General features: G+C 40.9%; 1 protein-coding gene across 5 annotated transcripts in view; it reads left to right on the top strand.

Moving 5' to 3' along the window:
* SEMA6A (semaphorin 6A) overlaps positions 1-17,907 on the top strand; it is a 111,843-nt gene that overhangs the window by 43,265 nt on the left and 50,671 nt on the right. For all 5 annotated transcript variants that reach the window (XM_037373712.1, XM_037373716.1, XM_037373715.1 and 2 more), the window contains exons 2-6: positions 5,782-5,919; positions 8,585-8,702; positions 13,846-13,906; positions 15,363-15,425; positions 16,273-16,374. In XM_037373712.1, coding sequence (XP_037229609.1) covers positions 5,820-5,919; positions 8,585-8,702; positions 13,846-13,906; positions 15,363-15,425; positions 16,273-16,374 — 444 coding nt within the window. In that variant the 5' untranslated portion in view covers positions 5,782-5,819. The remainder of the gene's footprint in view (positions 1-5,781; positions 5,920-8,584; positions 8,703-13,845; positions 13,907-15,362; positions 15,426-16,272; positions 16,375-17,907) is intronic.

Here is a 17,907-nt window from a genome sequence, read left to right as displayed (position 1 = left end):
ATTAAGTCTCTGTGGCCACCTGCACCACCATTCAGGTGACTGAGCAGCAATTGTTAGAGAAAGGACAACATGAGCAAAAAAGCTGGCTGTCCTGGGCACTGTCCTGCCACATGCCAATTCAGTTGTAATGTCTGGCATTCCATGCTGTGTCTTGCTGATAGCTACTTGTGTCTCCTCTCCCTTGAGCTCCCCGAGCACCCGCTGAGCTTCTGTTCACTCACACCTGTCTGATCCCCTTGGCACCACTCAGCCCGGGCATTTTGCATGATCACTTCTGCTGCCAGGTGCAGCCTGTGGGGTGGCTGATCAGCAGCGAGCCCACCACCCAGACAGGCATAGACAAAGGATGCTCTCCTGAACAGCTCTGCTGTGCCGGCCTAACTTTCCTTGTTTTCTGGAAGCTGCTGCCTGCAGGTTGTATTCCTCTCTTTTTGTTGTTGCATTATTCCTAATTCCTTCCTCTGACTTGCACAGAACTCTTGTCTTTCACTTTCTAGGAACTGTGAATTTAAGGGGGTAAATAGCAGTAACAGCGTCTTCCGCTCAGAGATTTCCAGAGGCTTAGTCAAAGGAGATGAAGGATGCTTGCCAGCATCGCATGGTAAATCTGTACCATAGCAGGGAACAGCAGTAAGGTCAGCCGACTGGTTTGTGCGCTCTGCCTTCAGCGTGGCAAGGCATCTGCTGTGGAGATCAATACATGCTTTTTTTATGTATGGGTGGATAAATCTTGCTCTGTAAGTCTCTTTTGACGAGACACTGAAGTAGGACTTGGGTTTCTGATTCACTTTGCATGCCTTTAAAGCTCTTACCACAGAAGGATCTCAGATCTTTTTGTTACCTCTGTTACGCAACTCGTCAGTTTCTTCCCTGCTTTTTTACGGTCCTTTTGTTTTTCCCAGGGTAAGGCATGCTGAACGTGGTGAGAAGGGCTATTTGCTTAGTATTTCCAGGATCAGTTCACAGAGGCAGCTACTTTTCTGGTCGTGCATTTTTCCATATGCAGTAGTTCAAATTCATCTGGATCCAGTTTTTAGTTTCCTCACTGTGGTTAAATGCTGTTCCTCTTACTAGACTTACTGTCTTTTGGAGGGGTAAGTTATTTCTACGTTTGTAGAAACAAAAGATTTTGTTTCGGTCAGTCCATGGTTTTTATGGCCGTTAGGTTTTGTGGTCTTGCCTCATGCATAACACAGACCATTGAATTTTGTCTGGTAAATTCTCACATTAAGTTTAGTAATTTGTGGATCGAAGTGCAGCTGTCGTATATGAACACAACCCATCATGTTATAAAGAAGGTTTGTAATAAATGAATACAACAAGATCTGTCCATTACTGAGCAGGCTTAGCGTGCCATGGGAAAATTCTGATATGGTTACATACATTGATTTTACTTGGAGTTACACTGAGATTGGCTGAATGTGCAGTGAGGCCAAAGCAACAGGGTGGGAGGTTTTCTAACATGGAAGAGCATCCCTTTCAGTAGTTACTTATAGGTGTGTCTACTCAGTCATTGCTTTTACTGTTGAATTTTCAAGATCAAGTCTGGCCTTACATTTTTATGGCATTTACTAGGAAGTTAGCTCTTCCACTGAGGATTTTTCATGTGATTTGTATAACCTTCCTGGAACTTACAAGCTATAGATACAATAAGCTGGTTAATAGGTTATTATGGCAGCAGCCATGTAATCATTCTTTAACGAAGCAGCTATTCTATATGCATTTCCACCTAGACTGTTGTTCATGAAATGCTAAAAAAAACAGACAGCAAAAAGCAGAGCTCATCATGGTGGCTTCTTGTTGGCTCAGATAGCCATGGACAGCTATAGTGGAGGGACTTGGCATAGAAAAATCAGACTTTTTTCCTTTATTTGGAATTACTTTCTCAGCTTCAGAAACTCTTTCATGACAGCAGCGTGATTTTTACAAAATTAAATGCCTCTTTGTCAAGCATTTATGTGGGGGGGGGGCTATATGTATGTGTATATGAATATATGTATTTGTGTGGATATGTATATATAGGCTTTGAGTGAGTAAATATAATAGTAACAGCAAATATTTTGCAGTAGTATCCATATGCCCCACTTATCCAATGTTCACCTTTGGGCTGCAGTGTTGAACAGAAAAAATTATTCCGTCTAGGAAGGCAAAACTTTGATTTCTATATATGGTAAAATATCATATGGTTTATTTATACTTAATCATAATATGACAAAAAGGAAGGAACACAGAAGTAACCAGAACAAATTATCTCATATAGGTATTTGAAAGAGAATCAACTTCAGAAAGAAGAAGCAGAGCACCAAAGCATCTTGCATAAAGCTGTATTTGCATTGGGTTTAGACATGCAAGAAGCAGCAGATTAGTTAGGTGGTTTCTGAAGCCTGGAAGAAATCAGATCTATTCCACCAGCTCAATGGCTCCAAGTCATTGCATTAGACAAATAGATTATAAACCATGCTCTTAAACGTTTGCAGGATTGTATTTTATTAGCAAGTGTAATAAAAGAACACCACCAAAACTCACTCTTCTCTGTGGTGGCAACACTAGCTTCCTTCAACAGGAGCAGTAATCATTTTTTGAACATGGAGAACTGGAGTTCCCAGAGCCAGTTCTCTCTCAACCTGTATGACTTAATGCAGGCCAGATTGAACTGAAGATCTCTCCATTGATGTTTGCAAAACTTTTATTTGGAAACAGTGCCTATACTTGCCCGGCATCACTGTCTAGCTACTCATGCTTCATCAGACACTGCCTTCACAAGCACTTTTGATTGGAAGTAGTTTCAGCACAGTTGCAAGTGAGAACATTTGCATCACTCCCAGGAGCCCAAGAAGAGCCGAGTATTTGCTGAAAAGGAAATTTGTACTAAAAATGTGACCTTCTTGAATCAGCACTTTTCTGAAATTGCACTGAAACATTATAGCATTTTCCACTGTTGTAAGAACAGCAAAAGTAACATTATGTTTGAATAATTACCTCCTAGTAAAAAGCTGCCTTTGGATGCAACTTGAGTCCTTCTCGATGTTGCTTTATTGGCACAGGCATTGATACAGATATGTAGTCCCCTTGAATCATTGACAGATCAAAGCAGACATTTTGCATATACTTTGCATGAATTCAAACAACTATGTTAGTACTAAAGCAACAGAGAATTGTGCTTTTTTTTCTCTCTTCTCCCTCTTTTCTTCCCCAGAAGCAACCCCTAAGAACGAGAGAATTTCATGTAATTAAAAACTTACTAATCTAGTCTTTGTTAGAAGGCAGTGTATCAGTTCATTTGTCGGCTAATTCTCTTCAGGTGAAAGAAAAAAGATATGGCCCGATAACATACATAAAATGACAAAGTAAATGTGCTGGGCATTATTCATTTTCCAGGAAGCTGTCTCCCATGGAGGGGCAGTACACATCTGCATGAGGAGTAGGGAACGATGGTGCAGAATCACCCATCAGAAAAGTGTTTCAAGGTCTAAAATGGAGTGGCATCGATATGTCTGCAGTACCATAATGTACTCATAGCACACCGCCTTGTTAAACAGTGGATGATGTGGTGATAGGGAGTAACAGAAAGCAGCTATTCTTACGCTCCAGAGTCTCCTTGTGAGCCAAGTGGTTTGAATTGTCGGCCTGCCTACTGATACTGTGGATGAATACAGTTTCAGTAGAAGAACTGAATTGCTTGATAAGTTCTTCCTGTTAAACTGTTGCTCCTCATAATATGTTTCAGAAAGACTTCTGCATCGGACTGTAACAAGAAGGGAAGAATTTCAATCTACTTGTGCATTAAGATAAGGCACTTTGTTTTGTCACATTGCAGTGCACTTAGAGGGGCAAAATTTTTGAAGTGGCAAAATTACGTTTTAAAAAATTGCATAGAGAGAAAGGAATTAACCCCTTTAATGTGTATAACTCACTTTTAATTCAAACCTTTTAAGGGAAACTGTATTTCCAAGTATTATGTTAATTTCTTGCTGCTTATTTCTAGTTTGGGCATTTCTAAGGTCCCCAAATGATGTTTTTTCACTGGGCATGGAAACAAACAGAAAGAAACAGTTCCTGCCCCAGAGAGCTAACAGTGAAGAGGAAATGTAAGAGCTGATTAAAGAGACAAATGGAGGAAACAGGTAAAGAAAGTATCTGCAGGCAGACATAGCTGTGTCAGTAATCGTACACAGCTATCAGCCTAACCAGTGCTAGATGGAAATGCTTCTCTTGGGGCTTCTGTATACTATCTTCTAGTATGCATTGTTACATAAGGTATAATAGACAGACAGTGTATGCATTGTGTTGCATTTATTCTTGCTATTATTATCCTTTGCCATCCGTCTGACACTTTGTTCAGATAAGGTGTCAGTCATTGCCTGACATTAGATTTTATCTCGTCTCAGTCTAACTCTGTCTCTCAGTTATTTTGTTAATAGAAATAGAGAATCAGCCAAATTTCCAATTTGTGTGTTTGAGTAATAATAGGCAAATACAGAATATAATAAATCATTAGCCCTTATGGACTGTATCACCTTGCAACAGAGTCCCTATTCCAATCCAGTTATAGGAGCTGAAATTTTATTTGAAAGCAAATATCTGATAAAGCAAATTAATTATTGTGACATTTTTCAGTTGGGTAAAAGATGAAGAATCAGCTGTGTCTGTGAAATTACAAATGAAAATGGAGCACTCGAGATTTGTTAATGCTTTTTTTGGCATCGAGAAAGGAGACATAGGTATCTAATATTAAATGGTGTTGCAGAAGGGCAAGTTAGCACTTTGTTTGCCAAATTAAGTTTCAAAGACTATGTAGGTTATGAAGTTTGACTTTCTGCCCGTAAATCTTGAATGACTGACAGACTTACTGTAAAACAGCTTTGTTCAAAAGGAACAGGCATCAAAGGTTTGAAACTCTGGAAGGGATGAAAAGAAAACCCCACTTTTACACTGATTTCCCCTGCAGATCAATGTCTCTGTGAAATTTGCCTGGGAATTATGAGCTATTTACTGTATTATGTGCTGTTTTCTTTCACTGTATCCAAAGGCCCCTGTGGTTCCTTTTATCTTCAAGATTTAGGGATATTTTTGTACATGAGATGTGAATGAGTGAATACGTCAGTGGAACACAGGGAAAAAAATGCTGGGTTTAGACAGTTCTGTTCTCCCTTATTTTATTGAATGTTGGAGTATTGGGTTTATGGCACCTAAATTTAAGGGTACATATTTTTATGGTAGAGCCCAATGACATGTTCTGCACGCTCTGTCAAGCTCTCTCAGTGTTTCTTCGCTTGATTCACAACTCTGCAGGGCATGAATCAGTCTCATAGTATAACACTTAATCTCTTTTAAACCAGAATAATCTAGTGTGGGTTGTTTTTTTGGGTTTTTTTTTTATTTTATTTATGGTGTGTGTCATCATGTCATCATCTAATTATGTAAACCAAAAAAGGGGGAAACAAAATATTTCCTGGAAAACTCTGTCAGCTGTCAATCAGTACAGGAGATGAAGTTTCTTTATTGCATATAAGCAGCTGATGCAGAAGAGTCTTCACAACTTGCATATACTTAAGTCTATCTCTAAGCAAGTGGTGGCACTGCTGGGGTCATGGGCTGAAGGGAAGCTAGCCTGGTAGCGCAGTTTTTGCTTAGAAACATGACATACCTCCTCAGGTGCAATGAGAGGCTTGAGGAGAAGGAAAGCTCCCTCTGCTTTCATTGACTTTTTTTAGCTTTCTGTATGCAGTGTTTGGAACTGAATTGACAGAAGGCGCTTCAGCTCTTCTTTGTCTTCCACAGGGTGAAGTGAAGAAGTGAAGCCTCCCAGGTGAACTACTATGAGGTCAGAAGCCTTGCTGCTATATTTCACACTGCTACACTTTGCTGGGGCTGGTTTCCCAGAAGATTCTGAGCCAATCAGTATTTCGCATGGCAACTGTAAGTATAAGAGGCCAGAGGCCTTCATTTGACTAATACTGAGCAGGGGACTTCAAGTCAGCAGTGTTTTGTGGCAGTTGCAATGAATTAAGTATTTTTTCTTGATGTCTCCCAGGTCAGCCAATTTATGTTCTCAGATACGAATACAGGAATACAACTTTTTCACATTGACTTATGACTGCTGGTTGGTAAACTGCTTGATCTTCCAAAACCATAGCCTTTCTTCTCAAACAGAGACACTTCAGTAGCATAATCAAACCAAATACCTTACTCTGTCCAGCAGCAAAGGGGGGAAGACTTTTCCCTCTCCTTGCCCGTAATCAAAGTGGCCCTCACCTGACTTGCAGAAATGTAGTTCTGGATGATCAGTGAAGCATCTCAGAGTATCAAGCATAGCACACTAATGTAACTGAACTCTGAAAACATAATCTGTTGATCTAATATAAATAATTGAATTTCTTTAAGCTCTGATGGATTCTGCTTTAGCATTAGGCATTCTTTGCTAAGCTGGAAGCGTGCTAAAAAACAAATCAAAACACAGAATCTTTTGTAACAGAATGGCTCTTCTTTCTTACCAGCATTAAGTGGCAAACTCCAAAATCTAGGGTAGCACAGACAGCTGCAAATCAGTATTGAGATTTGCTGGCTGAACAGGTGGAGAGCTTTCTGCGCATTTCGCCGTGCAAGTCAGGCTTAGCATAACTAATTCTTTCACATTTACCTCAGCTCAATTACGATTAGTGCAAAGGAAAGTTTTCCAAAGTCCCAAAGGTTCAGATGTTTAAAAGGAAGTCTTTAGTGCCTGGGTCTCTAAAAGCATGCTAAGGAGTAGCATGTCAGCAATGAGTAGGCTTATGTTTAAGCCTACTTTGGTCCAGGAATTTGATTTTAAAGTGAATCTCTTGATTGTCCTTGCTCACTGTGATTTGGGGTCTCCTTGGCACCCATAAACTTGTCTGCCTTGGGTAACACCGACTTCAGGCGCACACTGGGCGTGCTCCAAATGCTAATAGGCATCTGAGGTACAGTAAAAGGACAGAACTGCACTGACACAAACCTTGCTGAAGCATGTCTAGTGTGACCACTGGGTCTTTAGCATCAACATTTTCACCTTCCAGAAGAGCTAATCATCCTTGCCAACGCAGATATAGGCAATCTTGATCCTTTTGGAGAACATGGGATAACTTTTTCCTCTGCGGCATGGCATGCTGAAATGCATGTGAATGTACAGGCCCCTAGCTAATGTAGATCCATGAGTTACAGAGGAAATGATACCAGACAGAGAACAGCCTGATGGTAAACTTGGCATTTTGCATGTAGGACGTGGTCAGAAGGATTACACTGCTGAAAGTAAATCCTGCCTGGGCTGTTTTAATTTGTTTCTTCAAAAGTTCCCAGCGTCTGGTTTGCAGGGAAGTTCCTGTTCCTATGCAGTTTTATCACCAGGCTTTCTGACACATGGCATTTTCAGGTGCTTTGCTGAAGCCATGCTATGAATCAATCCTTTGACCACGCTTAACAGGGAAAATACTTTTGGAGGACAATAGCTGAAAACACAAAAGCAGTACATGAGTTTCTGAAGAAACAGACTCTCTCAAACAGCTCCAGGTTTCTGGGAAAGCTTATTGATGGGGAAGAGGGTCAGGCATAGCTAGATGCTAGGCAGCTCCATATAACATGCACATGCAGCAGGTCTGCATTGATGATGGTTTTGTCAGAGGTATCTCCTCCTCCTGTCTTCTAACTCTGTTTACTTAACTAGCTCCCCAGTTTGTGCATCTGTATGTCATGACCACATATACATATGAAGTCTAAGAACAAGGTGGCCCTTGGTCAGAAGTGTTCGCTGTCATTATAGTTTGTACACACAGGTCATCTGAAGAGCAGCAGCACACCCCGTGTATACTGAGGTCTCACAAAAAAAAAAAAAAAAAGGGAATAGAATGAATAAGTGCTTTTCCTGACTGATGGAGCTGGGGGGGAAAGCTGACTTGTTGATAGCATAAGCTCAGTACAGGGCTTCCAGTCAGTATTGTTGTCCAGTTGCCAGAAGAACTGGAGTAACAGACTGGTTGCCAAAATAATATGCAGTGATTCCATTTTATAAGATTCAAATGGTGGTTTCCCATCACTTCTCAGAAATCCCCACAGCTGTTCTATGACTGTAGTCCAGTCCTGTAGGAGACCCAGCGAGCTGGCAGTTTGAACCAAGGAGAGCCAAGTCTTTTGCTTTAACCAGTAGTCTAGCCATTGTGGTGATTGATGGGCCACTGTGAAACAGCTTTGTCCTGCTAGACACACTTTGGCAGCCAGGAGCGGGCATTTAAGCTCTGCAAGCAGTGGAAGAAAAACTGTGAGAAAGTGCTGTGTACCTGTGTGCCAAGAACTCCAGAACAGCTTTACTCTCGAAAAAAACTCACAGTTTTTGTCTTCTATATCGGTGATGGCTTTCTGCTTTGCAGCTGCAAAGACTGTAACCTTGAAGAACCTTCCAGCGCTCTGTGCTCATGCCTTCCAACCCCTAGGCTGTGCTGCTGGGGCAGAACAGAAACCACAGATTTTGGCCATAGCTGGGCCCCAGGATGCTCCATGTTAATTAACACTGTTTCTGTGTTTCTCTGTTTGTGATTCTCTTCTGACCCTGCCTTTTTTTCCCTTCGCACAGATACAAGACAGTATCCGGTGTTTGTGGGTCACAAACCAGGGCGGAACACTACGCAGAGGCACCGGCTGGATATCCAGCTGGTCATGGTCATGAACAGGACCCTCTACGTTGCTGCTAGGTCAGTAGTTCCCTACTTTGCCACTCTTCCTTTGCTTCTTTCAGAGAAGGTAGGAGAAGGCAAGGAATATTCTGAGTTGCTTTCTGCTGGACACATTATATTTAAGTTTTTCTCACACGTAGAGAGAGCTTTGCAGCCTGTTAGTAAGACATATTGGAAGCCTTGTTGGTTGATAACTAAGGTTCAGTTTTGCAAGGTGCTGAGCCAGTCCTTTCAGGACTATACACCTCTGCCTCCCTTTGAAGTCCAGCAACAGGCAAGTTGCCAGAGAAATTGTTTAGTCCCACGGAGGAAGGAGTCTGTCCTCGTCTTGTATTTTGTTTGTACACAACATTTACAACATATTTTAGGGAATGATTCTTCTGGTGCACAAATGCATGTTCAGATAGGAGTTATTAAACTGTAACATTGCTGATTTAGGCATGTTTTTAGTATCTTAAGACAAAAACCAGGCAAATGCTTCCTGCTGTTCTTTTGATGTACTCAGCAAGGTTAAGTGAATTTGGTGTCTGGATGTTTTTTTGGAAAGCTATACTGTGCAAATACAAGCATATGCTTTCTTATAAAAATTGCATATAGAGCCACCCATTCAGTTTGCATAGCTCAGCATGGCACCATCAGCTTCAGTGGAGCTACACCAATTCATACAGCTGCCAACCTGGCACAGATCAGACATTAACACTTCTCTCCCTGCCTGTTGTTAGCAAAGGAGATTGATGATCATAGACTGGGGATTGGCTGATGGGTGCAGGATGAGCACAGGAAGGGTCCATGTTAGCAAGGGTGGGTAGTCCAGTTTAGGAGCTCTTGGACCCGGATCCTGTTTGGGACCTGCCCGCAAGTTGCCCCTCTGGTAGCAGCTTGTTTCCTACCTCTCTCTGATCCTCCTCCATCGGGGAAATATGCACCCTTCTGTGTGTGCCACAGAGAGCCAAGCTGTTGGTGCAGATGGGAGAGGTGGTGAGTGGGATGGCCAGGAGGTGAGAAGGAACAGCTGCTGAACAGGCAGCCTCTTAGCACCAGCCCTGTCCTCAAAGCCCTTTGTGGCCTCCAGAGCTGCCTGGCTTTCTTCTCAAACAGCCACTCCCTGTCTTCTGAGTGGTCAGATGCGTCTTGTGGTGGAGATCCGCCTGTCGATTTCCACTCAGCACCAAGTAATTAGTTGGTGACTCTGGCAGAGTCACTGAGTGCTGCTTTTACATGGTCATGGCACTGGCTTCTAGAAGGCCACATTCTACCTGTTCCTCTACACAGGCATTGCAGCTGTACCAGCCAAGGGCAGCTTCTTTGGGCTTCTCATATATGCCAGTTTGTACGGGGTCTGGGTGGCAGGGCTGTAGGTTCTCACTCATGCCAAGCCCTTGCATCATGTCTGGGCAAAGAGCATGCATCCTTCCATGGGAGCCACGGTTGCATTGGTCATCAGGCACAAAGAGCAGGCATCCCCGCAGCAAGGCCTCCCTGTGCTTTGCCTGAGCTTGGGGATTAGTATTTTTGCTGCATTTAGTGTGATAATGAATAGGGTGGGGGAGCAGACTAAAGGGGTTTGAAAGGTAGTGGCAGGATTTCCTCCTTTTCATGGCTGAATTCCCTTTGCTTTCCTTATTTGTTTTCCTTTAAATTAGGAAATCATTTGCAGTGAGAAGGTGGTAAATCCGCTTTGCGGATTTTTGCTCTGCTGTATTCATAGTTTGTTCCCAGACTGAGATTGACGCAATTAGACTGTCACAGTGCCCAAGCAACTGGCATTACAGCAGGAAAAGCCAGTGAAACATTTTGGGATATGAAGCCACTGTGCGCACAAATTGTATAAAGAATGCTGATATTTGTAGGATAGTATGTGTGCTGGTGTGTGAATATGCATTCTTACATATTATGTGGCTATATATTTGTATGGAACAGTTTACTACAGTGAGAGTGCTTATATACTCCTAGGGTCTTGTGACCTGCAAAAAGAATAAAGACCTGGCCTGTTTTGTACTTACACAAGCACAAAAAAATCTTCTTACACTTTTTTCCTTTGGTAACTCGAAAACTCTCTGACATATTCTTTCCCCCCCTATACATGTTACTGAATAAAACCCCTTCTGGGCTAAGAAGTCCATGTGATATAAGTTAAAATTCAAAGGTAATTTTTATCTTTAAGTAATGAACTTCAGAAAATGAGTCATCCTTTGATAACTAGTGTGAATGAAAGTTTGTAATTGCAATACCACATCTCCTTGAGAAGTAGTAGTAAATCTGGAGACTGAAGCAAATGTGTACACAATCAAAGGTGTTTCTCAAAGAGTTTTGTAGCAAGATTCATTCAAAACTGTAGCTAACATATATTCCTTGGCTATCATATCAGATGTTGCTTTCATGATGGTTTTTTTTAGACATTGAAATATAGTGAAGCTAAGTTGATGTTTGTGCCCAGCTATCGGAAAAACTATCAAAACAAATGATTAAACATTGAGAGTTTTTGGCTTGGGGTTATTGGGGTTTTTTTGTTTGTTTGCTTGTTTTAGAAAATCCAGTGTTTACTGTGCAGGAGAGGACTTACTCAGATCTGAGAACCGCTAACACTTTATTTCTGAGTGACTGGCACAGAACGAAATTTCAGTCGGTCAGTTGCTTATTTTGTCAAAGGGGATACGTGACTCCTGTATTAGCTATTACCAAATAAAATTTTGTGTCACTTCAGAGAGGCTTTATTTCATGTTATCAGGCAGAGATATCCAGCCAAGATAAATTAGAATAACTCAGCCAAAGCCCATGAAGCCATTCTGTCCAAGTATCTGGTTTGCAGTCTGCAAAGGATCAGCTCTGTTTTCTTTTTTCTCGTGGGAAGGGTATTCCCTGGCTGTCTCTCTCACACTCACTCACACCCGCGCACACACCCCCTTTTCTAAGTTTGCCATGTCTCCTCCTCCCATTGTCTTGTGCAGTGGCAGCTTTTGCTCACATTATCTGCCACCCCTCATGTGTATGTACAAAACAGTTTATTGAGCCCAGGAAGCACGGGGATGGCTCCCTCCTCATTTGCAGTTACACATTTCCAGACGTTGGGCTGAGTGGCCAAGGGTCATGCACAGCCAGTGGCATTATTTAAATTCCCTTCCTCCACAAGATTATGCCATGGCAACAAAACTCAGTTCTGCTGACTGGAGGTGGGAAAAACGGAAGCTCTAGGATTAAGTCAATTTGTGTTAGAATAACTTAATTAGCAGCAAGCTGTACACATACCACAGCTAGTAGATAGTAGGAGTTGAGCAGCAGTGGGAAAAGGAGGGCAAGGACAATCCCACATTGTCTGTGGTTAGAGAGCCCTCCCCTGAATATGACAACTCTTTCACTCTCTGCTGACACATCAGCAACTATGTTTCATGTACAGCATGAGAAAATTATATGTAATTTGCCTGATACTAACCCTCTTTCAGATGATCCCATAACCTAGCATCCGAGTTTTCTTTGGACTGTTTCTTGAACCAGAAAGGGAGTCCTCTGAAGGCTTTTTTATTGAAAGGAACTAAGTAACTCAAGACCCATTCTAAGTACCACCACTGTATTTTCTAATTACCTTGTTTAAAAAGAAAAAAATCATAACCCCTGAAAAGCAAGACTGATGATTAAAATCAAGAGTTGTGCAGGAAGCAGGTTTTTAGAGCTCCAGCCACACCTAGTTTGCAGTTCAAGAGATTTTGTTTCTACTTTATATAGCAGGAGTGACAGCAACGAAGTGTGATGTACATAAAACGGAAACTGTGTAGTAACCTATGAAGCTGATATGATGCTAATAGGTAATTTTAGTCCAGCACCAACCCTGACCGCTGCTCTGCCAGTTCAGTCAAGCAAATAATAAGCTGAAGCATTAAACCAGTCTTGGAAATAAATGACAGCTCTGGTTTTACAGACTCCGAGAAGAAAACCCACAACCTCTCTGTTTAGTATCTTGCAAAGCAAACAGCCTCAAGCGCTGTAGCAGACAGTAGATTTTGAAAAGCCAGTTCCCCACAACAATGCCGCCTCTTTCATCCATGTGAGGGAAGGGTTGCTTATTCTTCTTATAGCAGTATGTTGAGTTTGCTTTATTTAAGAGACTAGCACTGTTTTCCCAAAACCCAATAAAATGAAGCTAACCTTCCTTGGATTTCTAAAATGGAAACAATCTATATCCTACTTTTAGCAGACCCCTCCAATGGTGTGCATCATGCTTCAGCTTCACAGCTTCCTGCATTTTGAAAAAAACCAATTGTTATTTCAAGGAAAAATTAGGTGCTCAGAGCCAATTTGATGTGGCGGTTAATATAGCGTTGTGGGTTGGTGGGGGTTTTTTTCCAAGTTTTAGGTTCCATACAAAAATATCCTTGTTCTCATCTTGCAGAGCGGAGAATGTTTAAAATTCTCTCTTTACCTGAGTAGCTGTGTCTATTTCCTCTTTCCAAGGAGGGATTGGCAGCTAGTTGTAGAGAGTGACAGGTTCTCAGGAAAACAGGAAAGTAAGAGCAAGCAAGAAATGTGAACTTTTTTCAGAAGAGTATTTTGCAGTTTAGTTTGGCCACCAGTGTGTGAAGAGAAGAATGATTTCTGGGAATAGTTTTGTGGCTGTCAGCCTTTTGCCTACCACATTGTCAATCAAATTACCACAGCTGAGGTTAGACACATCATTTAAAAAAAAAAAAAAAAAAAAAAAAAAAGCAGCATTAACCTCTTTTTAACCCAGAATGACTAAATGTGGCACGGTGGCTGCTAGCCCAGGAATCTGGCAAAGGCTGCCTAAGAGCTATTGCAGCTGATTTCAGGATGCGCAAAAACATCTGCATGCTAGATCGTGGCATCTGCTGTAGGACCTATAGAGCTCATTATATGAGACTAATCTCCTTTCCAAAATCTCATTTGTTCAAATAATTGCTTTTGGGAAAGAATCTTGCTTTGAAGTTTTGTAGCATTTTTCTTTTTTTCTTAATGGGAAAGAAAACAGTTTATATATGAAAGTGCATCTCTGGGAGAAGCAGACAATGCTGTAAGTAATGTTCCCTGGTAAGACCTGTGATCTTTTTTTTTTGAATGGATTATGGATTATCTGTGATAGATAGCTCTCTTCATAGAAAATGAACTGACTACTCCATTTGACTTTGCGTTCATTTGCCTTTGTTTACAGGGACCATATTTATACTGTTGATATGGACACATCACATACAGAAGAAATTTATTTTAGCAAAGTAAGTAGCTTTTATCATCATCCAGATATCAAGGACACTAGAACAAGCTTCAAATAAATAGGAAGATGACATTGTTTCAGACAACTTGCCAGTGCTGCTGTAAAAACTGTAATAAGCAAGTAAGATGGCATTGCTAATCATATTTGGGGAAAGCTAGAATAGCAATCATGTCCTCTGTGAATTTCTGATAAGTGATTTAGCTGGGCTGATAAGCAATCTGTACTGAAATACAGTGAGGTCTCTGATGGAACATCTGTCAAACATCTATTAATTTATATTCAGCAGTTTTCTGTAACAGCTATACTATCTCAATTAAGTGTACTGAAACTTTCATCATAAAAAGCAAATGCTATCTACATATATTCATGCCCACAAATTTTATTGACTCATGCAAGTACTCACTAAATAAAATCTTATTATAACATCACTTTGTAGATGTATGCACATTATCTCCATGGGAAGTTACGTTCGAACTAAGAAAAGATCTGTCTACATTATCGTATTGTATATTAACATAAACATACTAGAAATAATCCCCCTTCAGCTCCTTTGCATTGCATTCACATTGTGTGACACATGCCAAACACAGCCTTTGTCCAGCAGAAGATACATGAATTTGGACATCGGAGGAATACCACTGTGGGAGGGGAGGGTGTTTCATTATAACTATGAATAATGCTGAAGATGAGCTTTTGCCCAGTTACTGATCAAAGAGTGAGAGCACAGGCTTGTGGTTACTCTTTCAGCTTAGAGCCCTTCATGAATACACAGTGCCTCCGTTTACTGATGGGAAACACTGTCAGGACTATCGTGGCAATAGTGTTACAATCATAGTACAGTATCTGTTACTGTCTTAGTCCATATGTTTTTAAATGGAGTTTTATTAATCAGCCTACCACATTATACTATTCCTGAAACTCACCGCAAAAAAATCCAGGCTGGGATTTACCTTTAAATGTTCTGGAGGAAGAGTGTTAACAGATAAAGTCAGCAGTGTCTTGACAGGTGAACTGTAGTGGTAAGAATTACCTGAATTTGATTTATTTGCTAATCTAAAATGTCATCTTCCAGATTTAGAATCCCGTTAGGATTTATAGTCCGTAAATGTTTCTTCTGATTTGCAGAAAAAGATCAAATTAAAAGAAGACAGTATCTAGTACTTTTAAGAAAAGTGCACATATTATTGGAAGTTGGCATATTGCTGAATTCTGTTGGTTTAGGCTTTAAAAAGCAGGGATAGGTTTCTAGTCTAATGAATAGATGGCAACACAAAATTAAGCGAATGCTCCACATCACAGATCTTTCCTTGTTGTGGTGAATTAATCATGGAGAAAGGGTACAGAAAGCTTTCAATAAATATATATTCAACAGCTACTTTGCCCTAAGGGACTTCTACTTCTGAAATCAAATGCAACAACCTCTAGGCTCTAATTGATTTCTTTCTTGATTCTTGCAGAAATTGACATGGAAATCTAGACAAGCTGATGTAGACACGTGCAGAATGAAGGGAAAACATAAGGTAGGCGATTTTCATTTCTTCAGCATCTGCCACTTTAGTTTAGTTGCTTCACTATTATCCCAGGCTGCTGTCTGTGATGTGAAATGGATCATGCCATTCACTTCTTGCCAGTAATTGCTTTTTCCATCAACTTACTGAAAGCTTTAATTTGCAAAAATAGTTTACTTTTAATGTGATAAAACGTTACGACAGGAACCACAGCAATATCCTGAAATACTTAAAAGCACTGAGGATTTTGGACATAATTCTTAGTGTACTGATTTTGCTTACCATTGCCTCAGAAATGCTGCTGTCCATTCTCCTGCAGGAATTTAGTGGTAAGTTTGTATAAAGCATTAGAAAGCATGAATGTGTACAGTTACAGAAGGACTGTTTCTTACACCAATTTTATCCTGCTGTAACCTAGGACTAGCATAAGTGGTATCAGAATTAGGTGCGGACTCTTTGATTCTTTACACCTCTTTCACCTTCTAATTACAGATGCTTTATGCCAATACATTGCATGGTGGTGCTACTGTCTTACAGCAACACAGATGAGATCAGCTCTTTCACTCTTAAGGAAAGCAACAGCTTTCAAACAAAAGTCACCTATGTGAACAATAGCAAAATCTGAGCTATAATATGAATATCGTATCTTTAGTTCTTTGTAGCCATTTTTAAACGACTGGCATATAAATCAATTGTGTCTGCTCATTGTCAGTTAAACATAGTTGAAATAAAGCCCAGAATATCACAGTGGCTACCAGCCAATTTCATTTTAGACCTGACAATGAAATATTGTGGCATAAAAATAAAACCAGATACCTAAAATGCAGTAGTTGAAACACTTTTTATTATTTTTCTTCAGGATGAATGTCATAATTTTATTAAGGTTCTTCTAAAAAGAAATGAGGATACACTGTTTATCTGTGGAACAAATGCATTCAACCCTTCTTGCAGGAACTACAAGGTATGTGATCTGTTTGTGGGATTTCATTTATGCCTTGTCTTTCTGTTGGATTTATTGTATTGGATTGTATGGATTATATAAACTGATGCTGCAGGTTACCTCTGGGGTAGCATGTTTTAAATGTCTCTGTTGTACTGGTCTCAATCCCAAAGCCAGTTCTCAAGATGCTTGAGGGCTTAGCACAGCAAAACCTGAGAAGATTAGTGTTGGGGACCCAGCAGACAGGGAACCTGTGGAGATCCTATGGCAGTGTGTGCTGTAGAAGTGATTGACAGCAGATTTCCACAGGGAAAGGTACAGCAAGAAGGTAATGTCCTCCTCACTAGTTGAGGATCTGCAAAGCCAAAACATTATCTAGAACAGTGTAGAAAACTGTGCTGGTCTGTGGATACTCAACATTAATTCCTTGACCCCAATTTCTTCCTTTGACGTAACGTGTCCCCATCATCTGCATTTTAATGGGGCCCATTTATTAAACTATTTCCCATTTTCTTAGGATTGCACTAGTATAATCTGATATAACCCCCAACAGTGGATGTCTCTGGGGTGGCTTTGAATTGAATTTACTTAGGCCCTTGATATCCAGGCTCTGCTTTTCCAGGCACTGCTGTGTCCCGCAGGTCATTTCTTATTCTTCTTCAGGAAAAAGAAAATTGAAAAATTCAGCTTTGCTAGTGCTGCTTCTGATAAAGTCACAGCACAATTCTCATTCATTTTATTGGGTAGAGAATTATTGTAAAAAACAAAGTCAAGGCCTTAACATCCAGGAAAACTCCTTCCTTTGTGGTATTTGCTATGACTGCTGCTCTTCCTTGCTTTTTCTGCAATGCTGCTTTACCTTGCTTAGCCACTGTGATAGCTGTAGTCTGGGAAACGCACAGGAGAGAAGTTCGGGGTAGTCTTCAGTCTGTGGAGGAAGAATCAAATTTGAATAAAAATACAGACCTGCGTCATGATAACTGTGTGGTACAGGTAGCTTCTCTGTTAACAGCCGTTTCTTCTTTTCTTCCTTTCCTTGCATCCTGCTCCTAGCATGCAATGAAGCTTCTCGGTCTCAGCACTGTATCTAGTCTTCCAGCACATTTTGTCATTTTTCAGTTCTCAATGCCGTTAATGCAGCTAACAAATCTCAGCCAACCCCCTTTCTAGAAAGCTGTCTTAATACAAATACAGATTTCATTGGCATCTTGATGCAAGGGATATAAATGACTCTCCTTACCCTTACTGCAGGTGCTTCATTCCCCGTGATGCATGGCCTCTGCAGACTGCCTCACCTGTTGCTGAGCTGTGGGGGCTGGCTAGTAGTGCCTCGGGGAGTCAGCAGAAGGTCTCTCACAACACCTGTGCGGGCTTTTCCTCCACGTATTTCTGCATTATTTAGAAAGAGCACTAAAGATGTGCCAAACGGAAAACAGGGTTGTCCCTCCACCCTGCCAGTGGAAATGTGGATGAGCCTGGGGTGTGGGGCTCAGTGCAGGGAAAGTTGCTCAGGACTGTAACTCGTTTCCTCTTGCTATCACATGAAATCCTTTT

The sequence above is a fragment of the Falco rusticolus genome, chromosome Z, assembly GCF_015220075.1.
Source record: "Falco rusticolus isolate bFalRus1 chromosome Z, bFalRus1.pri, whole genome shotgun sequence".
Taxonomy (NCBI): Eukaryota; Metazoa; Chordata; class Aves; order Falconiformes; family Falconidae; genus Falco; species Falco rusticolus.
The sequence above is the reverse complement of the archived record's forward strand: the minus strand, read 5'-3'. Positions and strand labels throughout refer to the sequence as shown.